Raw genomic sequence first — 23,104 nt, 5'->3', positions numbered from 1 at the left:
CAAAGCCCTTTAAGACTGCAGTGTATTGAAGTGTACAGTAACACACATCCTTGTACCTTTTGTTATTCTGGAAACTTCAGCAGTGTTTCTTCTTCCTCAGGGAAAGACTAATAAAATCACAGTCTTTGCTAATTTGGAAGCCTTTCTGTAATTCTAAGCAGTCTAGCACCTTACCTGAGGCCCTTTGTATTATACTTTCTACTAATCCTAATTGGACACATGTTGTAATTCCCAAACTTTGGGAATTTTGGTGATCAAGGGCTAGTGGAATGTCATCCAGTTATCTTTTCACAGATAGTGACATGAACCAAGTCCTGGTAAGTATCTGAATTGAAGAGATGCTAGAGGATAAATTGATTTAGTTAGGAATGCAGATGATTATATTTTACTAATTCAAAAGGAAACAAGACAACTTTTTTTAAGCCCCAGAACATTGTGCCAGTAAAAGAAAGATAAAAGTTAATGATATTACTATGTTTTAATTTAATTGAATATGTCAGTGTGGGATCAAAGTTTAAAAGCTCCCACAACAAAATTATATACAAATCATTTAGAGGTTTTTTTGAACCAGTCTTTTGTTTACTTTTCAAGTATTAAAAACACAACCCCAGCTTCACATTAATAAACTCCCAAATGCATGGAAACAAGCCATTCAGGGAGAATGCTGAGGAAAGCAGTATTCTTGCTTTCTAAATTCTTATTGGAATTTGAACATTTTAGTTGAAAGGGCTACAGTTTAAAGGCACCATAATTCTTTTGCAGGGTAGGAAACAAGTAAAAATTCCTGTTCCCACCAAAGTAAATGTCAAGTTCCACCAACTATTTTTGTGCAGCTCCAGCTTTTCAAAACCAAATTCTTTACAACCACCATCCACTTGTAGCACCTTCTTTTCACAGATATTTCATAATAAAAAGTACCAGTCTAAGAAGTCAAATATCTATGTTCAGTGTAAAGTCTAAATTTTTCAGAGCAGAAGTAAAATATAGGCTTACAGCAGTAGACAGCAAACACATACTCCAGGCTGAATGTTAACTTACCCAAAATGAAACATTACCATGCAAAATCTGCATGTTAACTTAAATAATACCCAATACAACTTAGAAAATCTATGTCAGAAAATGGGAAAAATACAATAACCAACTTCTATCCCATCTGAGAAATAAATATACAGTGGTGCATTTAATGCCTATTGGTCTTATGTCAGTGTAAAGGTAAAACTCCTTATTACCTATGTAAGAGATATCCTACCTGTGGTCCACCTTCATGGACAAGAGGCAAGAGAAGCTAAGTAAACATCTATTTCTGCTTGTGCTCAGCTGCAAGTTACTCCAATGAAGAGTTTTGTAGCATTATTTTGGGAAGTTTGTGGTCCTATTTAAGTTCTAGGACCTTGAAGGCACTGACTGCCATGCAGGAAAATTTACCTCTTACCAGCAGAACCTTCCTTTTCTGCTTCAAAAAGAATTGAGCTAGGCTAAATGCAGGTGGGCAGCACATCTGTTCCAGTCATTATTTGACCTAGAACACTGACTTTAAACTGTTCTACAGCTGAATAATTTATCTCAAATCTAAAAATATTTTCCCTGAGAGTCTATTTTCCTGTAGCAGTTTTACAAAAATTGCCCCAGCTGTATTTCAAGAGATATACTTTTACTCCTTAGCTGGTGGTGGTTCCTCTAATGTTGTGGTTGGTTTTTTTCAGTTTAGGCTGTTCCCAGTGTATGCATAATCTGCTCACCAGATCTAGCCTCGTGTTGCCAGTCCTAGACATTTTCTTGTCTGAACTCACTTGGATTTGAACTATCAATCTCCTTCTCACTAGTACTTTGAGCCTTTATCTTATATCCTCTGTAAAATTTCTTGGCAGGTATTTCTCACTTTCATTCTTTTAACATGTATTAAGTACCAGTAGTACTGGGAATTTCTGGTGACCAAGAGAGCACCTGTTTCTGTTTGTCCGTTACTGTCTGATGCAAGCATATCTTTATTTGAGCCATTATATGTACTCAGCTCCCTCTTCAGAAGTTATTTCTAGCTCTGGGACTGCAGTTCTTTGATGAAAATAAAGTTTCTGCCAATTTTCAGTCTAAGTCTACTCCTGGATAATTAATATACCATATACAATGTGTTTCTTACATGTCAACTTTATTCTTCTTTGAAATTCTCTGATTTGAAATTCTGCCAGGATATTTTATAAACTATTACACTAGGATAAAGCCTCAGGAATACTTATATACAGTACAGATAAATAAGGATTAATCATTTCTTTTCACAGTACACTTTCTCAGTGGGACAAATATTTAGCTTACACAGAAAACATAAATAAGCCACGTTTTGAGTACCTCTTGCTGAAGTTTAAGTGAACTCAATAAAATAAGCCTTTTTAAGACATTTCTCCTGCTACTTTTTAAACTATAACATTGCATTTCTAAATAAACATTTTCCTCTGGTCTTCCTTTTAAATTTTTTTCCTAATCCCTTTGGTTTCTTTATTCTCATACCTCTTTTGTTTTCTGCTCCCACCACCTCATCTTGTATTCTTTATCACGTAAACACACTCCTTGTGAAGAGTGTAAATGTTCTGGCATTTTTACTACAGAAGCTTTTTTGACGTATTTTTCTCTATGCACCCTTATTATTATTTATTGTGATTTGCAGCTTAGAATTTCTATTAATGCCTTCTCAGGTACTACTTCCTTGAGGCAGAGGCAGTGTAGGTAAGAGGCACCCAGTGTATGTGCCAAGAGAGTATCTGATGTATGGTAATTCTCACAAGTTAAGATAGGTTGGCAATGTCACAACAACTTTTTAAGAGCTTCACTGCTAGCTCTGCTGTGGAGACTTCAGAACACTACTGAATCATCAGCTGAGTGAAAATGTTTGTGAAGTTTGACATTCTGTTTTTCATATGCAGAGATTGTGTCCTTTTTTGTCTGGGGAGAGATGATGTGAGGAATTGCAAAAGATGATCTTCTAAAAATACATCCCAGGAGTTTCTAGAACTGATTGTTACATGAAACAGATAACAAGCACCATGTCAGATTCATTACTCATATTTTTCAGAGGAACCTGCAGCTATGACATTCTTTTCTGTTGTCAACTACAAAACCACTGAGTATATACAGAGTTCAATAAGCATTGATTATCTCAGCAGCTTTGATGTCCTTAAAGATCAAGGCTGTGAAGGTTACTCTGTTCCAAGTTCACAGCTAGACACTGCAATTTTTCCCTATCTGTAATTGCCTTGTTGCAATTCTGAGCTATATTATGATTCTTGACTTATGCTGAATTATGACTTATTGCTGAAAGGAAAAATAAAACCTTTCAGGTTTAGAGCTGCATAATAATAACTACATCACAAAGAATTTATTTTTCTTTTAGGTTTTTTTCCACCTCTTGGGTACCTATGCCTGAGACTTTTGTTTGTTCATTATTTATGCTCCCTTGCAGAGTGAAGAACCAACACAAACCACTGAAGAGAGCTAAGAATATAACAAAGGAAGTATCTGGCTAAACTGCAGGAAATTTAGGAAAAAGTACTGTAAACAACACAAGTTGACACTACTGAATGACAAAATTTTTTAAATGCAAAATTAGTGAGTGATGGTGTAATAGTCATACAAATTTTGATGATAGTAGAGCTCATAATGGTAACACAGGAAAATAGTATCAAATTGCAAACAATCAAGTTTTGGTTTGTGGTGTACACACCACTTTTCTCACATTGCAAACTGATGCTAGTAGCAAGTAAAAGACTTCAGAAGTTTAACATTATGAAGATGGCAAGTATATTGATAAAATTCCTCTACAGACCATGAAAACTACTAAGCATGGAAGGATAATTTTGGTAGAGACTAAAGAGAAGAGTATTATTCAACTGCTGTTGAACCATCCTAATCATATATATTCATATTAAGGTAAAACATGTTATGCAAAATTATTTGTGTTTAAAGTAGCTTTCAATTACTCTAGGTACATTAAAAAATGTAAATACTCTTAATTGTGACACTAAAGGGTTTTCCTTGGTGTCTCACAAGTTGCAGAGAATGCTAAAGCTGTAATTTTTGTGCTCTGTATTTCCTTTGGCTATTTGTGAAACACTGGCTTCATTCAGCTGCAAATTCAGTGAATCCAGACTTCATTGCATTCTATAGCAGTTTGTTTGCCAGCTTAGTAGCTCAATTGACAATGTGCCCGTCTTCCTTCCGCTATCTGGGAAAGACAACTGAAGGAAACACCAAGTATCTGCTTTTGTTTCCTGGTGCCTATTGACAGAGACTGATTTGCACTTCAGTGTTTACTGTAAGGTATGTGGAGGATGTTGACTTTTCATTAATCTAAGCATTTGGCTTGCCCACCCCACATACTACTCACATGCTTTATTCTTGTCTTTCTGGAAATAGGCATTTCATTCCGTAACTGAGATAAGCTGGCAGGGAATGGCATGTGTTTGTACTGGCATCACCTTCATACTCTAAGAGTTTGGGAGCTCACAGAGTAGCAGGCATACAATCACTATTCTGGGCCTCTACAACAGCAGCAGTTACACTAGGGTTAGCATTTGAAAGCATGATTCATGCAAACTGAAGCGAATAGCAATTGACAGGAATGAAGAAATAGCTAAAGTTTAGTATTTTAGGCCTTGTTTTGATATCCAAACCTTTACATCAATGTCAAAGATGAAATGGCCATAACTGTAAAAGAACAAAACCCAAGCAGAAAGGACTTTAAACGAAGCTCTTGTTTGCTTCTCTTTGTTTTCAGCTTGCTTACAGTGATTCTGTCAACAGAATGTGCAATTGTGTTTCACATTATATGACTAGATCAATTTTAGAAGATAATTTTGAAGGATCAATCTTTCTTAGATTCTCATTGCTCTTCCTTCCTCTCGCAGGACCTGAACACTGTTTCATATTTGCACTTGCTGAATAATGTATGCAAGCACAAAATGCTGTGTAAAATGTACATTTATTTAAAGGGTAATAGAAAATCTCATCTCAATTTCCAAATTTGATTAAATCATTCTGACATTAAGCATTTTAAAGTCCAGATCTTTCTACAAAAAGGCTTGCAAACTGAAGTTTACCACATCCTACTGTAAAGGATTACAAACAGAATCACAACAGAACTAAGAATAAGAGTGAGGAACTAGTTAAACTTGCATGGTTTAGTATTAATAAACCTGAAATAGAAAAGCAGATTTTTTTCCCAAATGGTCCTAATGATCCAGTTTGAAGCACTGATGTATGCAAATAGATTTCTCAAAAATATATATATATCACATTTTAAACCAGCATTGCAAAGCATAAATAAACTTGCTATGAAAGGAAAATCATCTTCTCTGCAGAAGTGAACACAAAAATAGACCAGCATCTCAGTCACTACTCGAACTGTCTGAACTGTTAGAGGATGAACTTTTTTCCTTTCGCCTCTTCTTTTTCTCCTTTTTATGATGCTTTCCTTTCTTAGATTTATGTTTTTTTCCCTTTTCCTTTTCTTTTTTGTGTGACTTCTGTTTTTTTGACTTTGGCTCATCTTCTTCAGCTGAACTTGATGAGGAAGATCTAGTAAAAAAATGCATATAAGTATGTAATTAAAGAAGGAAAATGGCACAATAATAATTTTTTAAGCTGTCAGTATTTATATAATGTCACAAGTCAAATTTGGTGTAGAATTTGTACAGTAGCATCTACTGGAAAGCTTATGGTAGCTAGGTCTGCATGTTTAACTTAAACTATTACCCTCCTAGTAAGTACTTTCCATGCTTTTCATGCCAGAAAAGCAGTATGTTTATAATACAGATTAAAAATCAATGTAATAGGCAAGTTGTATGGGTTTTCATCTTTGAGAAAAGAAAGACCAAAAATGGAGACCACCAGAAAAGAAAGTATAACAGGAAGAGAGAGCTTCCAGCTTTTAAAATACCACTTAATCAGTAACAATGCTAATTATGTATGTCTCAGATGTATGTCTCTGATGCAAAAATCTAAGAGAAACAGATATGAAAAATTTTGATGCTCTTGCAGCCTGCACTGTTGGTCTCTAAGCAGCAGTGATGAGTGATTACATACATAAAAGAATTATGAGGACAATAAAAGTCATTAAATAATCATGAATACTACAGAGGGCAGTCTTGTGCTATTGTTTACATGATTAATTATGACTTGTATGTAAAGAAAACTGACAAACAGATTGATTATTTTCTATTCTACTTCACAAGTGTAAGCTCTGTCTTCAAAAGCACAAGTTTGAGTTACATAACATGAACAAGGAAGGGGGAATACAGTAACTATTAAATACAGTTTCTTTATTTCTAAGAAATGTCTTATCGTGGTCTCCAAATATATTGTACATTTTATAGCTTTCAATGCAGTTCCTGGGATATTGTCTTACCAATTGTCCTAATGACAAACCACTAACCTCATCTATAGTCTCATCTTAAAAAAAAAAAAAAAAAAAAAGCAAAAAAACCCCCAAAAAACCAAATCAGTCCACAGGCCAGACCAGAACTCAGACTCACAATACATTGGCATAGTATGACATTCTCCTCTGAAACTGGAGTAACACCTTTTTAGGCTTCTCCGTTAACAGGTACACTAAAACTCAACACCTGTTCAGTAAAATTACAGAGGTTTCCCTTTTGATTACTGTGTGTTACTCAGAGCATGTGTGTGTGCATGTGTGTCTACACATGCAGTTGTGCTCACAAAGAATCGTTCAGTCTCTGAACTTCAGAGAGCCTTCCCCACCCAGCTCAGCTGGGAACCCCACAACCCTCCTGACTTTTTCTCCTCCCATCACACCTTACCTAGAGCTGGACAGTCAGGGGGAGTACTGCTTTCTCTGATCTGCAGACCTCCAGCTTGCTACAGCTTTGAAGAGTTCTATGATCCTTACTCCACTGCAGAAAGCCTGTGACTTCACCATTAATCGAAGAACCTGTACCTTTCCATCATTTTACCACTAGCTTACCATTAATCAGGTCTCACTGAAAACCAGAAAACTTTTCAAACCAAAGATGTACTTGCAAATGAAGCTGCATCAAGAGAAACAATATTTTCTGAGAAACTACCCAAGTATCAAAAATATTTCTACAGATGTCTTTTGAAATTAAAAGAGGTGTGTGATAGTTACCTTTTCCTTGGTCTTTTTAATTTTGTTTTCTCTTTGCTTTTTCTTTTTTGTTTCTTTTTTTCTTCCTCTTCATTTAAATCTATGGATAAAAAGTTAAAGTTTACAAAACACTTGTCTGAACTAAGATCAGCATTAAAAGAGCAGTTTCAAAAGCAATGTAAAGTTACTACAAAATTCTTGTAAAAAGGCTTTCTTTTCCTTCCTCTAAATTCTGGTTAGTATAGCAGTTTCAGAAATATATTGCAAAGTAGCAAAACTTTTATACACAATTTACATTGTATTGACATTGATGTAAGCACTAAGAATGAAGGCCTGTAAAAAGTAGCGAAAAGATCTTTTTTTATATATTTACATCAGATTCAGGTTTTCATTTCTGTTCTTCTGTATTTTAAAGAGTTTTAACATTTAACTTATTATTGCCCAAGTCTGAAAATAGGCCATCTAACTAGATCATATTAAAAATATATATTCCCTTGGGCTTCCCACAGTTACTTTCACACCTCCTTATTTCATGCTTCTCAAAGAGCAATGCTGTAGGACACATTTGAGTTAACTGTTGATATACTGCCTACAGAGACTGGCACAAGAGCCACCCTTCATCTGGTTGTGTCTGCTTCCTGCCCCAATGCTGTACAGTGTCGTATAGTAACTTCACATTTCACTTACAAGCAATATTTTTATGACATAGATGAAACTTCTGACCTTAGATTTTTCCACACCGGTTCAAAAAGAACTTTTGAACTCTCCAAAATGCAAATCCACCACATAAACACATATTCAGCTAACAGTAAAATACTGGCTTTACAATTTCTCCTTAAAAAAGAGACAGCCAATTTTGAGCATTTAATCTTATTTCTATGACAGTTTCCAGAAAGTCTGCATGCTGGTGCAGTTATTTCTTGGCTACCATGAATACAAATTACTGGTCTGTATGTTATGGAGTGAAATCAGAAAGGATTTAGTATGAGATAAAAAAGCAAATTACCTTTGAAGCAATCAAAAAACATGAATGAGAATGGGTGAACAAACACTCAGTATTTTTTTAAGAAAATAGTGCAAAATCTCGAGAGGATGAAGCTACTTGAAAATGGCAAAATTCCGCCTGGATTATTGACAGATACATGTCTCCTTACAATACACTTGGCAGCCACAACTTGAGAAAGAACATATAACTAACAGGGCTATTAGAAGATCAATCAAACAGCTGTTTTTCCTGCAGATATCCATCTTCAATCAGCTTAGGACTGAAAAAACCCAACCTTTACATTCAAAAATACATCACAAAGAGACTTGTTCCAAGAAAGTATGGTTGCAATTCCAATTCAGCACTCTTGATAAACAGCCTATTAATTTCTTTTGGAGTGTACAGCCAACTGTAGGGGTCTATCGACCCCTTTGCCTTCCTAAATAGGAACAACTTCTTTGGAGTCCAAATTCACATGAACTCAAGTACTGGATAAACAACCCATCTATTCTCTCTCTGACAAGGAGTTGATACTCAGACCTTCCCAACATAGAGCAGTACTTCTCCAAATATGAATGACTGAATTCCAATTTACTAGCTAGTTCAGTCAAAATCCTACTTCAAAACTGGAGAGAAATTCAGGTGTCATCTTTCTCATTAGTTACAAGATGTTTAAACTACATGTCATAATCAAAATATTAACTCAGAACATCCATGTCATTTTCTTCTAAGCAGATTCTTAGTAACTGATTGACAATCTTTTGTATTTAGGAGCTGGTTTTGAGATGTTCCAAACAGGTACATTAATAACTTCCTGAAAAAGGAATTAATGATAATATTAAAAAAATGTGGGTGTATCAAATCTCTGAAGTATGAACACATGAAGTAAAAGACCTATTTTAAATCACAGAACTATTAGTAGTTATCAAAAAGGATAAAATGACAGTCCCTGTCCATCAGAAGACCATTATCTAATGTATTTTTTAAAAAAACAACAAACAACACCTTACTCTTTTTTTCACGCATAGCTTGTAATCTCTGCAGCTCCTCTTCCTCGCTGTCTTCACTGCTGGTGCTGCTAACATCTAAAACAATATCTCTTTGAGGGTCTACTCGAAGGAAGTTTCGACATTCAAATGTCAGATGACCAGCTGAACAAAACAAATATACAGAAAGAAACATTACAATTTACCAAAAAACATCAAAAACAAAACAACATCTATTTTTGTATTATTCAGCTTTGAGAACTGAAAGAAAAAACGATAGGCTGTGATCTCTGAATGAGGCAAAGGAAAGCTTACTTTGAAAAAGTCTCCAAGAAATTTGACAGGTAGTGCAATGCTCTTCCATTTAACAGTGCTTTATGACCTTTCTCTTATTTCTGCTAATTTGAAGATTTTTTTCAACTTTAGTTTTCTATTTTTTAATGGTCTTAGATGCGTTCTGAAGAAATTACCTGAAAACCTAGTGTGAAATACTTCAAAAGCTACAGTGTTACATTGCTTTTTTAACTCCCTCCAGTGAAACTGTAGTATCCTATTTGCTTATAATCTTTAGCAACCAGACATGATCATTTACTCACTTAATACTGACTAAGCTACTGCTTGACTAGTATTTTCAGTTTTCTAAGTTACATCTCAATAACCATGACCAGCTAGAAACCTTGTGCTGTATACAGCCACTGAAATAATAAAGTGAAATTTTTAAAAATTGAAGATATGGTTTAGGAGACACAGGAATTTAAGTAGCAATTGAAATAAGCTCATTTTCTTAGTAAGGATGTTGATATTAAATATCAAACTACCTACACCTTGAAGACAGAGATTTTAGGAACATAAACATGGATCATGTGATTTGACTGCAAGTTTCCTTCTCTTCCAGAAAGTTTCTCATACATCCTGCATGTAAAAACACAGCACTAAATCTGTTGTTATATCCATGGTCCTTTGGAAGAACAGATACACAAAGCAATTCATTGACAAAATTTGGTGCAAAGCCTGATGTGAAAGAATGAAGCAAGCTTTTTTCCTAACATAACGCTCATAAAAAACTCAAACAGCTTAACTTGCTGTGCTAAAAGTTCAAGACAATTCACTACAAATTCAAGTCCACTCCTATGCTGTTCTAAAAATAAGAGTTAGTGGTTAACAATTTAAAATCTTCACTAAATTAAAATCTTCACTTAAATCTTCACAATTTAAAATATTCACTCCATTAATCAGGAATGTAGCCACAGACACACTCATATGGTAAGTGTGCAATACAAAGCATCAGCTAAATGCCAACTGCAGAACTTGTAAGCTGTTTCTTGAAATACACAATGCACAAAGTAATATTTTCTTAGCATAAAATACTATGCAGATTTTAAATTCTTTTTTTCTTACGAATCAGACTGGACTTAACCTAAGCACCTGCCTCTTTGCAGTAAGATTCAGAAGAAGCACAAGTTCAATTCTCAATATGTATCAAAGAAGGTGCTTTCAATTCAAAGTTTCTCAAGTAATTGCATTAAAATGTAGTATATATAAATACAATAGCGTAATTTTTTTCTGAGAAGCTCAAAGATCATTGATAGGTGTGTGAAGCCACAGAATCAATGTGAAATACATACATGAAAAATAATATGGTAATTTAAATTGACAAATGTCTGAGCAACGAGGGATAATACTTTTTTCATATTTTTCCCCTCTCCTCAAAAGGCAGTTCCAACATCATGAAGTGAAGAAAACACTGTAACTTCATATTGCTTATTACAGACTTACGGTAGCCACACTTCTTGCATCCAGCTCTGATGTTATCCTTATTTCCACCTGAAAGAGAATTTCACCAATTAGGCATTGCTAAGAGAACCTTCAAGTTTCTTTCAATTGTGGCTTGATAATGTCAACACACAGACAGAAGTGATTCTCCTCAACAGAGCATCTAAGAGTTAACTAACATCCCTAAAAAAAACTTTTAAAAAAACAAAACTGCATTTCTAAAGCCACTTTTCTATGCAGTAATCTACCAGAACACATTTTGACTAGTTTAAACTGCTAAAGGTCAGTTAGTCTTACATACTTTATTGCCAATTCCTACTCTGAAGTGATTTATATTTTAATACAAGAACTGATTTTAAAAGGCAATTTAAAAGACCAAACCAAACAAAAAAATCACTCCTGAAAAGAAAGAAGGAAATAAAAAAGTGAATGAATTGGTAAATTATTCTGAATCCAGACAACACGACACCAAGTACAAAGAATGCAAGAAAGCAAATGTAATAAAGTGAAGAGACTAATAGAAAAGCCTGGATTCTAAGCAGGAAGAAGGATCAGAATAATGCAAATTTTAAGTATAGGAAGTGTGTGATTCTCCCATGTGAGACAACAGTTAAGTTAAACAGACACAGTAGGGCTTGATTCAGAAAAGGGGAAGCACTAGGGACTTGGCCCCCCTCAACAGATCAATCTTACTTTTAGTCATTTAAGCCATTGGTATTGAAAGTACCAACTGAATTCCCAAAATCAAAGGATGCCATTCTATCTTCCAACTGAACACAGAACAAAAACCCTAGCCACTTAAGCAGTCATATACATTTTTTTAATAACAAGGAAATTTATTTAAATAAATAACTAATCAAACATACCAAGAAATCTATTACACAAATTAAAGAATCAGAAATGGAGTACATTGGCCCCACTAATTTAAACTATGATGTACTGAAACAAGCACTGTCTTTAGAAAATTCTACTCAAAATAACAGAAACCTTCAAACCCCAAGCTGAAAAAACTACCTTGGAAATTTGGACAGCTCAGGTCTATTCCCTAAAGAGTACTGGAAAGCCAAGCAACAAAGATCCATACATTCCATTATAATGTGATTTTCCACAGATCCCAAAACTTTAGAATTACATGTCCCCTTCAAGGTCAGCAGTTCAGATGCCTGTTTTGTGACTATCTTTAGAAGGACACTCATGAGACAAAAGGAGGTAGGGAACACAGAACAAAGTGTCACAAAACAAAAATCAAAAGCATAGCTGTACCTTGCAATGTCACATCAGAGAAAAGACTCAAACCAGCATTTGCTTGTTCACTACACCTTGGGACTAGAAAACAAAACCACCCAAGCTACCTATTTTGTCTCAACTTTCTGAAATAGATAGCATCAGCCCTACTGCACAGCTGACCTACAGCTAAAGAAAGATTTGGTATTTCAACTAAAGGAGGTCAGTACAGTCATGCACACACTACAAAAATCTCCCATCTAAGTCAGGATTTCCAAAAGAAACACTCAGCAGATGACAAGAACATTGTCACCAAATATTCCCACCAAATTCCTAGGACTAGGAAATTTTATTATTGGTTTTGGCCTTAAATAATAATGTTGAGGGCAGGGGTTTAGACAAGATGAAATTTTAGATTACTAAAAGCAAACACATTGCTAGGAGCTTCCTTTTCTCACTCCTCCTTCTTCCCATTGCTTGATTCTCAAGACAATTATAAAGTGACACAGAACTAAGGACTTCATTCAGTGGAGCATAAGACTGAAAAGAAAAGCTCTGGACGCAATCATGTCCTCATCAAGAATCCCTTCTAGAACGGAGCAACTTTACTAAGGCCTTCTCTTCATCATAGAAACAGCTCACCAAAGCTCAGGCCTGTTCAGTTGTTCTCGTACCAAACACTCTCCACTTTTAGGAACAAGGAAACACTGTGAAGCAATGGCGATTGTGTTTGGCCAACACAGACCTGAACACCTTGCAAACCGCGCAGGTGTTTCTGCCCGCCCTGTTTCACCAGAACGATCCACTGGGACACAAACGCTAATCCAGAACGACAGCCGAGGAGAAAAGCCAAGCCTGACAACCATCGTTCTTTGGCTCTAACTTTAGAAAAGGAGGCGACGGGAAGGCAGCGCTTGGTCACCCAAACTCTCGGCGAGAGGCCCGGCAGCCCCGGGAGGACGAGCCGCAAGAGCTGCGCCCTGCGCTGCGCTGCCCAGCGCCGCCACGGCTCCCTCTCCGGCTCCCTCTCCAGCTCCCTCTCCGGCTCCCTCTCCGGCCACGGCTCCCTCTCCAGCTCCCTCTCCAGCTCCCTCTCCAGCTCCCTCTCCGGCTCCCTCTCCGGCTCCCTCTCCGGCCACGGCTCCCTCTCCAGCTCCCTCTCCAGCTCCCTCTCCGGCTCCCTCTCCGGCTCCATCTCCCTCTCCCGCTCCATCTCGCTCTCCCTCTCCCTCCCGCTGCCCGCCGCCAGTGCGGACCTGAGCAGCCCCGCCGCAGCCCGCGCGCTTCCCACCGCCGCGCACGGCCCCTCCCGCGCCACTGTCCATCGACCGGCCGCTAATTCTCCGTGCCCACGACCCGGGCCCGGAGGCAGCCAGCTCAGCCCGCAGTCCCGCCGCGCTCCCGGCGCAGCCCCTCACCCGGCAGCGCCATCCCGCCGCTCCCGCCGCCCCGGCCCGCGCGCGCACCGACGCCGCTCCCCGGCGGAAGGCTTTGCGCGGCGCACCCCGGGACTGTACCACTCTCAGGGAAGGCAAGAGATCTCAGTAGGCCTGGGGGGAGAGGTAGAGAAGAGACTACCGGCGTGTGGAGAAGCCTACAGATCTTTCTCAAGACACATTCTTCCTCAGTAAATCCCGCAGAGACTCTGACCGGGGACGCATTCATTAGTCCTGCCTGCAGGCTTGTGCAACTTCACCCCCCGTTTCCCGGGCAGCGTACAGGCGCCCAAGATGGCGGGCGGCGCGGCGCTGTAGGAAGTGCTGGGGGCGAAGCGCAGTTCAGCGTCGGCCGCGGGCGAGTGTTCGCTCTCCGTGCCCTCTTCTCCCCGCCATGAGCAATATCTACATCCAGGAGCCGCCCACCAACGGGAAGGTGAGGCTGCCAGGGTGGGGGTCCCCAGAAGTTGTGTGTTGTAGGGTTGTGAGGGGACAGGCGAGAGCAACGCGAGCTTGTGTGGTGATGGTGATGGTGTTTGAGGGGTGGGGAGATAGTTGTTTCCGTGCTGGACTAGTTTGGTTAAAGTTACTTCTTTGACGTTACCAGAGCAAAACACGAGGCGTGATGTGTGGAAACATAACACAGAGCAGTCCTCGGAGAGTTTAATTCAGTTTCCTCAGTTCCTGGTTTTATCTTACGTCTTTAATTTTGTTACGAACTCTCACTGAATGTAATAGTATTCTTGTAAGAGAGATAAATGCCTTTGGAGATTTATGGCATTTTTTACCCCACGTTATTTCGTTATGGAAGTGATAGAAAGTGTCTAAGTTTCTGTGAAGTACCAGCCACGTTATATTATGTTATGTTATGTTATGTTATGTTTTATGTTATGTTTTATGTTATGTTATGTTATGTTACATTAATGTTACGTTACACAGCTATATTATACAGCTTTATTATATGTATCGATTCTGAGCTGTATCTGAAGTTCTGGAAATGCTAGTTAGGACTAACAGTAGCTACCCGACACACTTCAATGTATACCACTCCTACTAATGTAGCAAATTCTGTTGTATTTTTTAGGCAATGATATTCCTTGGTCTAGGACTAAGCTACATTAAAACTGATGCTGCATTTATCTATATGTTTACAGGTTTTGCTGAGAACTACAGCAGGAGAGATAGATATAGAATTATGGTCAAAAGAAGCACCAAAAGCATGTAGGAATTTCATTCAGCTTTGTATGGAAGGTAATGACTGAATGGGATGGGAATTGTTGAGATTAATTCATATGCAATCTTTGTGTCCTTTTTGCCAAATAGAGGCCATAATTATGTTTTGACCTTAGTATGTCAATAAGTTAATTTCTATTTAGAAATTATTAATTAATACTCAGTGTTATTTAAGGCTATCAATGAAGCTGGTGGAGAAAAAAAAGTAAATTTTTGGATGGTTTTCTCAAATTAAGCAAATGACATAGTATTACTAAAATATTGTCTTTCAGAGTCTTGCAAAGCCTTATTTTCAGCAAATGTCTACAATGTATAACAACTTTAGTGTGTGTATGAAATGACAGTGATGCAATATTGGACATTCTCCAAAATTTTCATTTCCACATTACAATTTTCTCTACCATTTCTTTTTTTCCGTGAATGCTGCTGATGTTTTGTTTGCTGTATTTTTTGGTGATGAAAGGTCAGTAAAACTTTCCACTGAAGTAGTGGGTGCCAGAATGAGAAGCTCCATACTGAGAAAACTGTAACAAAATTCTGTGGAAGACGATGATGCCTTTATATGTTTTCTAACTGCTGCTATTCTCCTGTTTATGCATTTATAGAGTTGTTAAGAGTTCTTTTAGCCTTTGTCCTTTACTCAAAAATAGCACGCTAGGTTTTGTGCCTCCAGCACAGATCCACTCAGTTTTCTGTTCTTTTACCTAATGTTGAGACTTTCAACAACAGTAAATTAATTTCTTAGCGTGTGATAAGGGTTCAGATATCTTCAGTGGGCTTAATTTACTTTCTGATCTTTTTTATAACTTCTATCTATCCTATGCTTTGTATAATACATTTGAGTATTTCTCATTAATATCCTGGCTTATAAGCATCCATGACTGTGTCTAGTTATGCTGTAATATTTGCAGGCTCTACTTTGTCTTGCAACATGCTGCAGATTCCTATTATTATTGTTACTGTTGTTGTTGTTATTATTATATCAACCAGGAGTATAGTTCAAGTAAATTTATGTTTTCATTCCTTTTGTTTTCTTATGATTTTGTAACCTTATCAGATAGATGAAAGAAGATGATTTAGGAAGCAAAATTTACGACATATTTCATTCTGCAGAAATTATCAGTATAAATACAGTGTAGGTGTTGAAAGGTGTTCTCCACTGGCAAGTGAATGTGCAAATCACCTGGTATATGGATATGTCTAATGTTGTGTGTGAGATGTTGTCCAGGACAGAGCATAGTAGTTCTAGTTCTCCTTTTAAATTGGTGTATTTGATAGTATCATTCCAGTAACAAAACATAAAAGCTGAAAACACGGTAGTTCATCAAGATCATCTTGTTAGTGATGGGCAGGATTTTTTACACAAGAAACATATGACACCACAGTGGGTTTTTCATAAGATTGTGAAGAACAGAAGAGAACCCAGTGGCAACACCAGAATCTAGTTATAATACTTGCTTACCAGAACTTCAATCTCTGGACATCTCTTCATGATCTATATGGAAGTTTGTGTTTGAGACCACTTACGTGCATATTTAATATCTGATTCTTTTTTCCTATTTTTTTCTTTCTTTTAGAGTATTACAATAATACAATATTTCACAGAGTAGTGCCTGGATTTATAGTGCAAGGGGGTGATCCCACTGGTACTGGATCAGGAGGAGAGTCAGTCTATGGAGCTCCTTTCAAGGTGTGTATCTGTATATCTTAGGGGTTTTTTCTTTTTTTACTCATTATCCATTTTACTTCCTATTTTAGGCTGTGAAAAATCAAACCTTATGTGAAATGCATACAGGCTCAGCAGTTGTGTTCTGTTCTGCATGACTGTTTTATTTCAGGTGGGGCAGCCTCCTTTAACTTGTATGCAGAGGGAATCTGCATAGCCTGTCTCCCAGCCTTGCATGTTCTTGCTGCTAGACTTTTACATCTAAAACGAACCTAAAGTTTGTAGGAGGGAATGAGTAGAAAAAACCCAAAAAATTACCAATATTGTAGTAGCATTGCTGCTTCAAATTAGTGTATTTCAGTATTACGGTGGTCAGCATCGTGATATCACAGTGGTATTCATCCCTTTCTCCTTGCTTTGAAACGAGTCCTATTTTCTTTTTAGGTCCAGAAAATGTTCTTTTGCATTACTGTACTATTACAAGCTGTTGTTGTGCTTTCAGTTACTTTACATGAATTAGGATTTAAATGAATTTTTCACATAAATCCAGTGATTGTCAAGAATGGTATTTTTGCAAGAAACATATGAAGTTCAGTTTTTAAAAAGCTTTTGAACTTCTTAATGTTGGGGGGATAATGAATACAAATAAAAATAATGAATAACAATTGATTTTTAAGCAATGACTGGAAAAAGATAAAATTAACAAGACAACTTAGAGGTTTTTTAGTTAGTAATGTGTCTTTCTGTTATTGCTATTGTAGTTTCTAATTTTTTGTTTGGTGTTCATTATGTGTTTATGGTTTCTTTTGAGGACTATTCACTTGTTTGCATCATTACAGACACTAGGGATTAGGAGTACTGACTAATATACTAAAAAAATAATTTTTATTGCTCAAAGTAGAAGGTGTTAAATATAATTCTGGCATTGAGTTTCAGAATACTTGGGATTTATTACTGTGTGAATTCAAAAGAAAATTAGCAGCATATTTTTCTGTTTGTGCGTGTTGATGTAAATAATATAATTTCTACCACGTATCATGCCATAGCTAAAGGAGTGTAAAAATAGTTATATGCTGAAATTGCACTCTTTTCTCTCTTGTTTTTACCAGGATGAATTCCACTCACGACTGCGATTTAATCGAAGAGGACTTGTTGCTATGGCAAATGCTGGGCCCCATGATAATGGAAGTCAATTTTTCTTTACTTTGGGTCGTGCAGATGAACTTAACAACAAGCACACAATATTTGGAAAGGTCTGTTACATGGAATAGAATCCCAGTTTAAGTCTGGGAGGAACTACTACAAATTTCTCTGAAGGCCAATTTAGTGTTGCTTGCTGCTATATGCATTTGAATTTTATTTTAATGCTTTCTAGACTCTCTTGTTTCTCCTTGTTTCTTATATGTGGTCAAATATATTTGCTTCTGTGCTTCTGCTTCTGTGGATTGTGGCTGTTCTTTTTGTGTTTTGCTGTTGTTATTCTTCTAAATTATATTTTCATGTTGTGCTACCTTTAAACAATCTTAGTAGTATTATTATGGCTTTGTCTTTTTAATCAGTTCATCTAATGTTAATGATATATTAGAAAATTCTGTTTGTAGATTATAATTACTGAAGAAAGATCAGGAAAATTTAAAGCATAAGATGAACTTATCACTCTCATGGTTTACTTAAAATAAACCAATTTTTTTATTTTGGTGTTTTTATTTTCCTGTTTTACAGCCCGCATTAAGATTTCAACATCTTCCTCCGCATACATTCTCAAATCTGCTTGTATTCCTTAAACTTGCATCATTAAATTTAAAACCCCAAACTTTTGTACATTATATTTGTGGTCTTTTAGAAGTCTTACATGTTTACAATATTTCCTATATCATTTGCACTTTCAAAATCTTGTATGTAATAATTGCCTTGTATTTTGCAGAATAAATAACACAAATTACAGTCAAGGACTTTCAAACCTATTTTTGTAAATTCGCCAGGTTACAGGGGATACAATATATAACATGTTGCGCCTGGCTGAAGTAGAAGTTGACAAGGAAGAGAGACCTCTCAGTCCACACAAAATAAGAAGTACTGAGGTGAATATGTTCTAGTTTTAAAATTCTTTGTGCGTAGTGTTCAGAACATTTGGCCTGTCCTTTTGCATATTGTTTTAAAATAATGAATCACTTAATTACAACAAAATACTTACTAAAGATGTATCTAAAATATTGCATTTTTTAACAGGTTTTGTTTAATCCTTTTGATGATATTGTCCCAAGACCAAATAGAAAACTGAAGAAGGACAAACCAGAAGAAGACACTAAAAAGCCCAAAGTAAAAGGCACAAAGTAAATATAGGCAACATAAGTGGTGGTTAATTTTATTTCACCTTTACTTTGTAGCTTGGCTTTTTTTTTATTTCTGTTTCTGTCTTTGAAGCACTTCCTTGATCATGCAAATCTAGTTTCTTTGACTGAAATGTTTACTGTGTATCTGCTGAGTGTAACTGTTTCATATAAGGTGATAGTTTGTTGAAAAGAATAAAAGGTATTTTATCTTTTCTATAGGCCGCAATGGGCAATCCTCTGACGGAGATGACACTGCAGCTAAAACCTACTAGTAGGAGTAACTAGGTTGTAGCTTAGTTGTTCGGGATTTTTTGAACTTATTTTATCAGATACCACTTCTCCCCCACTGAAGTACTTAGCAAGAAGAAGCATTTTTACATGGGAAATTTTAGTTTCTGTGAATGAAAACTCTAGTTATAAATGTTTAGTGAAAAGTAATGGGAAACTCTGAGGTGTGCATGCTCAGTTCTGGTGCACAAAAATAGAACATGTTGCAACTGATTAGTTCCAACATAGTGCAAACAATTAACTCTTGAAAAAAAAATTATAGATCATAATTTCTTTTAATGGCATTCTGTGAATGTGTGCACATTTGATACCTTTCTGAGCCATCATATCTTGAAAATCTTGTGTTTTATTTGAATACTGTTGCGAAAAAAATGCAATGCAACTGTCAGCATTCAAAAGTCTGTGAAAGTCGAGACAGAATTTTTTAAGTTGTGTCTTCACTGATGCTTTGCTCTGCTTGTTTTATCTCAGGAATACAATACAACATGCTTTTCTGAATATTTATGACTTACTGCAAAGCAAAATGCTGTAGTTGTTTGGAAGACGTACATCAAGCAGGACAAAAAGTTTTTTAAAAAAATATGTACGACATGAATGTTATATGTTTAAAGTTAGTGGAATGTTATTGAGACAGTAATTAAAGTTTTACTAGAAATTTTCTTTTTCCTCTTAAAGAAACTTTAGCCTGCTTTCCTTTGGGGAAGAAGCTGAAGAAGAAGAGGAAGAAGTCAGTAGAGTTAGTCAGGTACTGTACCAAATTATCCTTACTTCTCTTTTCAATCTAATTACCTTTTCTGCATATTTGTGAAAAGCTTTTAAGTGTTTAGTCTTTTTCTTATGTTTGCATTTTGAACAATAATACTAGAAATTGCTTCAGTTTTTAGGATTCTGCTGTTTTAGCACTTTGAAAAAACTTCAAAGGTTTTTAACGTTCTTTATTTTCAAGGTGCCTTCAGTTACTGCATGGAATTTTTACATTTCCATGAACATAAAGTTTCATGGTATAGATCTATGTCTGCTGTTTAAAAGTCAGTGAAGTGATAGGTGCTTTATTCTTTTTAAGCTCCTTAACTTTAAGAGTGCTATTATATGGTAAAATACTTGTGTTCTGAAGATCCTCTTATGCATTTCCAGTGCATGCGTAGCTCCATTTTCTTATCAGTTCATCTGTGTGCAAAATGAAGTCTGGTTATTGTGGAGGAAACAGTCCGTTATTGTAATTTAATAATGCGCTGTAGTAAAATGTTCACATTCACAGAATGAGGGTTGCACAGGTAATCTTTGATCTAATATTTTCTTCCCTGACTTTGCAACTTAAGTAAGGTTTGTTTAAAAGTTTCTTTAATAAGTTGTTGATCTTATTTCTGCTGCTGACCAAATTGTTTCACTAGACTCTGGGCTTTCTACAGTACCTTGCTGCTTCAGTTAGTGATCAGACTACATCATCCTGCATCTGTACCACATAGATGAAAAAATGGTTGTCAGTCTTCAGAAGTTAGTTAAAATAGAAAAGTAAAACTGTGAATAATGATGGACAATATTATTGTGAGCTGATGTCAGTTAGGATGATAGTAGAGCTTTTTTACAGCAGGAGTTTTAACTACTTTTCTTTCTTTTTTTCAGCTTATCAGTCAGAGAAACTTTATTTGTTTCCCTTGATATGCTCATCTGCTGTTTTCCTCTTGCTATATATCTGGCTTATAATACTGTGTTTAACGCAGTTGCTTGGACTTTCTTTCTTTGCATGCCGAATACTTGCTTTCCAATTTAAAATTACCTGAATAGGATGCCTCTTTCATGATAAGCCTAGCTTCAGTGTTTTCATGCTTTTCATGTCTTTCAACTCAGCTTCAAAGTCTCATCTGCCTATTTGTCCTGATTAAATTCCGGACTAGCTGTAGCTAGATAAATAACCACATCAAATATTTATGAAGAGTTCATTCTTTGCAACAAAACTTTTTTTTTTGAAACCTCACTGCTTGTTCATAGCAGGTCTAGATCAGTGTCTCTGTAGTGCTGGATGTTGTCTTAATACTGATTAAGTTGAAGTACAAGAACATCAGCACTAACTTTCATTCTCTGTTTTTGGTAAGAAACATGGAAGGTCAAAGTTACTAATGTGATCCTTTGACACTTACAAACTTAGAATCCTATGAGCTTTTTTTGGTTGCTAGATGCAGTATGTCTTGCTTGTTTAAGGAGGACAGAGAAGCTCTGGGTAAAACCCCGAGGCTATGAAGGCTATTGGTGCAGTCAGGGAACTGGCTGTAGGGCCCCCACTGGTTGTGGATTAGTGGTTAAACTGCAGCTTTCAGTGTCCAAACTTCTTATTGCCTGTACTTGTTTGGGGCACTTTGCAATACACAGCCCTACCGCCAATCCAAATGCCCTACCCTCTTCCTTAATGAACAAGTTATTTTTTTCATGTTGCTGAATGTGTTAGTCTTTGTTTTCTACATAATAAAAAATTGTAGTTAGTTTTAAATGAGCAAGATTTTGTCCACGTGTTACTGTCTTCTTGAAAGCATTGTACACTGCATCTGCAATGGAGACATTCAGGTCATACAGACTGTTCCTGTAGCAGAGGTTTCCAGTCTGATTTCTCTCCAAAATTTAAATATACTTTTTTTTCAGATTAGCATGGGTTTCAGATTAGAATGCTTTCTGACTGTATTCTTTCTGCCTGAAGACTTTATGTGTTATTAGATTTATTTGAATCCTTGTGTCAGTAGGTGATTCCTGCATGATGTATTCCAGATTAATGTATTGCAGTTTATTAATTTTTTTCCCTAGGGATCTAATTAGTGTTTTTTCCAATTAATGAGTACTGTGTTGTACTTGGTGGTTCTCTGAGTTGTTATGTGCCATTATTGGAAGTCAAGTTCTTACCTCTCCATTCACTCAAGTGTACATGTGCTAGACCTGCCATCTTTATGGTGTATAGTGGTTGTCTTGACTAAACAGTCTCTTTTTTTTCCTCTCTCTCTTTCCTTTAAAACTAAGGGCATTGCTATTGCAAAAATAAATCAATGGAGATGGTTTGATGCTTCTCTTTCTGGAGCACTTTCTGTGTTCTTTTGCTCTTAAAAGTGTTTGTGCTTACTGGATAGGCTAAAGTTAACAAGAAACAAGTTATGTTTTTCTTGCCATAATCCTTTTTCACTGTCTAGCCTCTTAAACACTGGAATGAGTAATACCTTTTTTTTTTTTATTTTAACAGAGCATGAAGGGAAAAAGTAAAAGTAGTCATGATCTCCTGAAGGATGATCCACATTTAAGCTCAGTTCCTGCTGTCAAAAGGTTAATATGTGATTCCAAGTTCTAGAACAGATTTACTTTCAATATGTTATACCAAATTATCATAATGTATACTCATTTAAGAGTTAACTCATTACTTAAGAAATGTTAACTCATGTTACTCTTTAAAAAATTAGGAGTGCCAGTGCTGGATCAGACCAAATATATCTCTAACCCAATAAGCTGTCACCACCACTGGCCGTCAGTGGATGCTCAGTAAAGAATAAACACAGGGCAAATGTAATGTTTATCTGAGTAGTCTCCCAGCCTCCATCAACGTTCACCTCAGAGGACTGTCAGACTTTGATGTCGTTCATCTATTTAGTAACCTTTAATAGAGCTGTCCTCAAAGTATGTGTTAAGTGTCTTGTAATACTGATGTTTCCATTCACACCCTCCTATCTGCTGCAGGACGCAGTATCTCCCCTTTTTGTTCTGAACCTGGATGCTGCTAGTGGCACTTCATAAATTCTAACTCTCATTCTGGAAGAGGCAGTGAGCAAAGGGACAGTCAGTCCCTTTTATACCTCTTTACCACAGTCTCTTTCCTAGCCTAAACTTTTAAAGTTATTTTTCTTCATGCAGAAGATGTTCTGTGTCATGATTATTCTAGTTGCTTTTTCCAACCTTCCAATCCTGCTAATTCCTCAAAAATACATTTTTTTTCCAAACCTAAAGAACACACTAAAAATCAGGTGAATCATAAATCTATATGCTTGGATAAAGTTAGTTTTCTTCTCCTTTTCTATTTAGTACTTTATAAATTCTG

General features: G+C 36.5%; 2 protein-coding genes across 2 annotated transcripts in view; one reads left to right on the top strand and one right to left on the bottom strand.

Annotated features, from left to right (window-relative positions):
- Nucleotides 1-4,950: 4,950 nt before the first annotated feature.
- Nucleotides 4,951-13,652, bottom strand: SREK1IP1 (SREK1 interacting protein 1). Its single transcript, XM_085042378.1, has 5 exons — nt 13,501-13,652; nt 10,862-10,909; nt 9,110-9,250; nt 7,136-7,214; nt 4,951-5,565 (listed from the first exon to the last, which is right to left on the bottom strand). Exons 1-5 carry the CDS (start codon nt 13,511-13,513, stop codon nt 5,376-5,378), a joined length of 471 nt encoding a protein of 156 aa, XP_084898504.1. The 5' UTR covers nt 13,514-13,652; the 3' UTR covers nt 4,951-5,375.
- Nucleotides 13,653-13,778: 126 nt separating this feature from the next.
- The window catches only part of CWC27 (CWC27 spliceosome associated cyclophilin), a 97,967-nt gene continuing 88,641 nt past the window's right edge, over nt 13,779-23,104 (top strand). Inside the window, exons 1-8 of the mRNA XM_085042376.1 lie at nt 13,779-13,954; nt 14,673-14,769; nt 16,329-16,441; nt 17,527-17,670; nt 18,400-18,498; nt 18,647-18,750; nt 19,714-19,783; nt 22,259-22,338. Of these exons, the coding sequence (XP_084898502.1) occupies nt 13,913-13,954; nt 14,673-14,769; nt 16,329-16,441; nt 17,527-17,670; nt 18,400-18,498; nt 18,647-18,750; nt 19,714-19,783; nt 22,259-22,338 (749 nt within the window). The 5' untranslated portion in view covers nt 13,779-13,912. The remainder of the gene's footprint in view (nt 13,955-14,672; nt 14,770-16,328; nt 16,442-17,526; nt 17,671-18,399; nt 18,499-18,646; nt 18,751-19,713; nt 19,784-22,258; nt 22,339-23,104) is intronic.

The sequence above is a fragment of the Lichenostomus cassidix genome, chromosome Z (assembly GCF_008360975.1).
Source record: "Lichenostomus cassidix isolate B80296 chromosome Z, HeHo_3.0, whole genome shotgun sequence".
Taxonomy (NCBI): domain Eukaryota; kingdom Metazoa; phylum Chordata; class Aves; order Passeriformes; family Meliphagidae; genus Lichenostomus; species Lichenostomus cassidix.
This window is presented reverse-complemented; position numbering and strand designations above follow the sequence as displayed.

Excerpts from the sequence above, each read along its gene's own strand:
- SREK1IP1 (XM_085042378.1), bottom strand. Across the intron at positions 9,251-10,861 it reads ATGCAAGAAGTGTGGCTACC|CTGGTCATCTGACATTTGAA; the intron begins GTAAGTCTGTAA and ends TGTTTTGTTCAG. Across the intron at positions 5,566-7,135 it reads TTAAAAAGACCAAGGAAAAG|ATCTTCCTCATCAAGTTCAG; the intron begins GTAACTATCACA and ends TTTTTTTACTAG.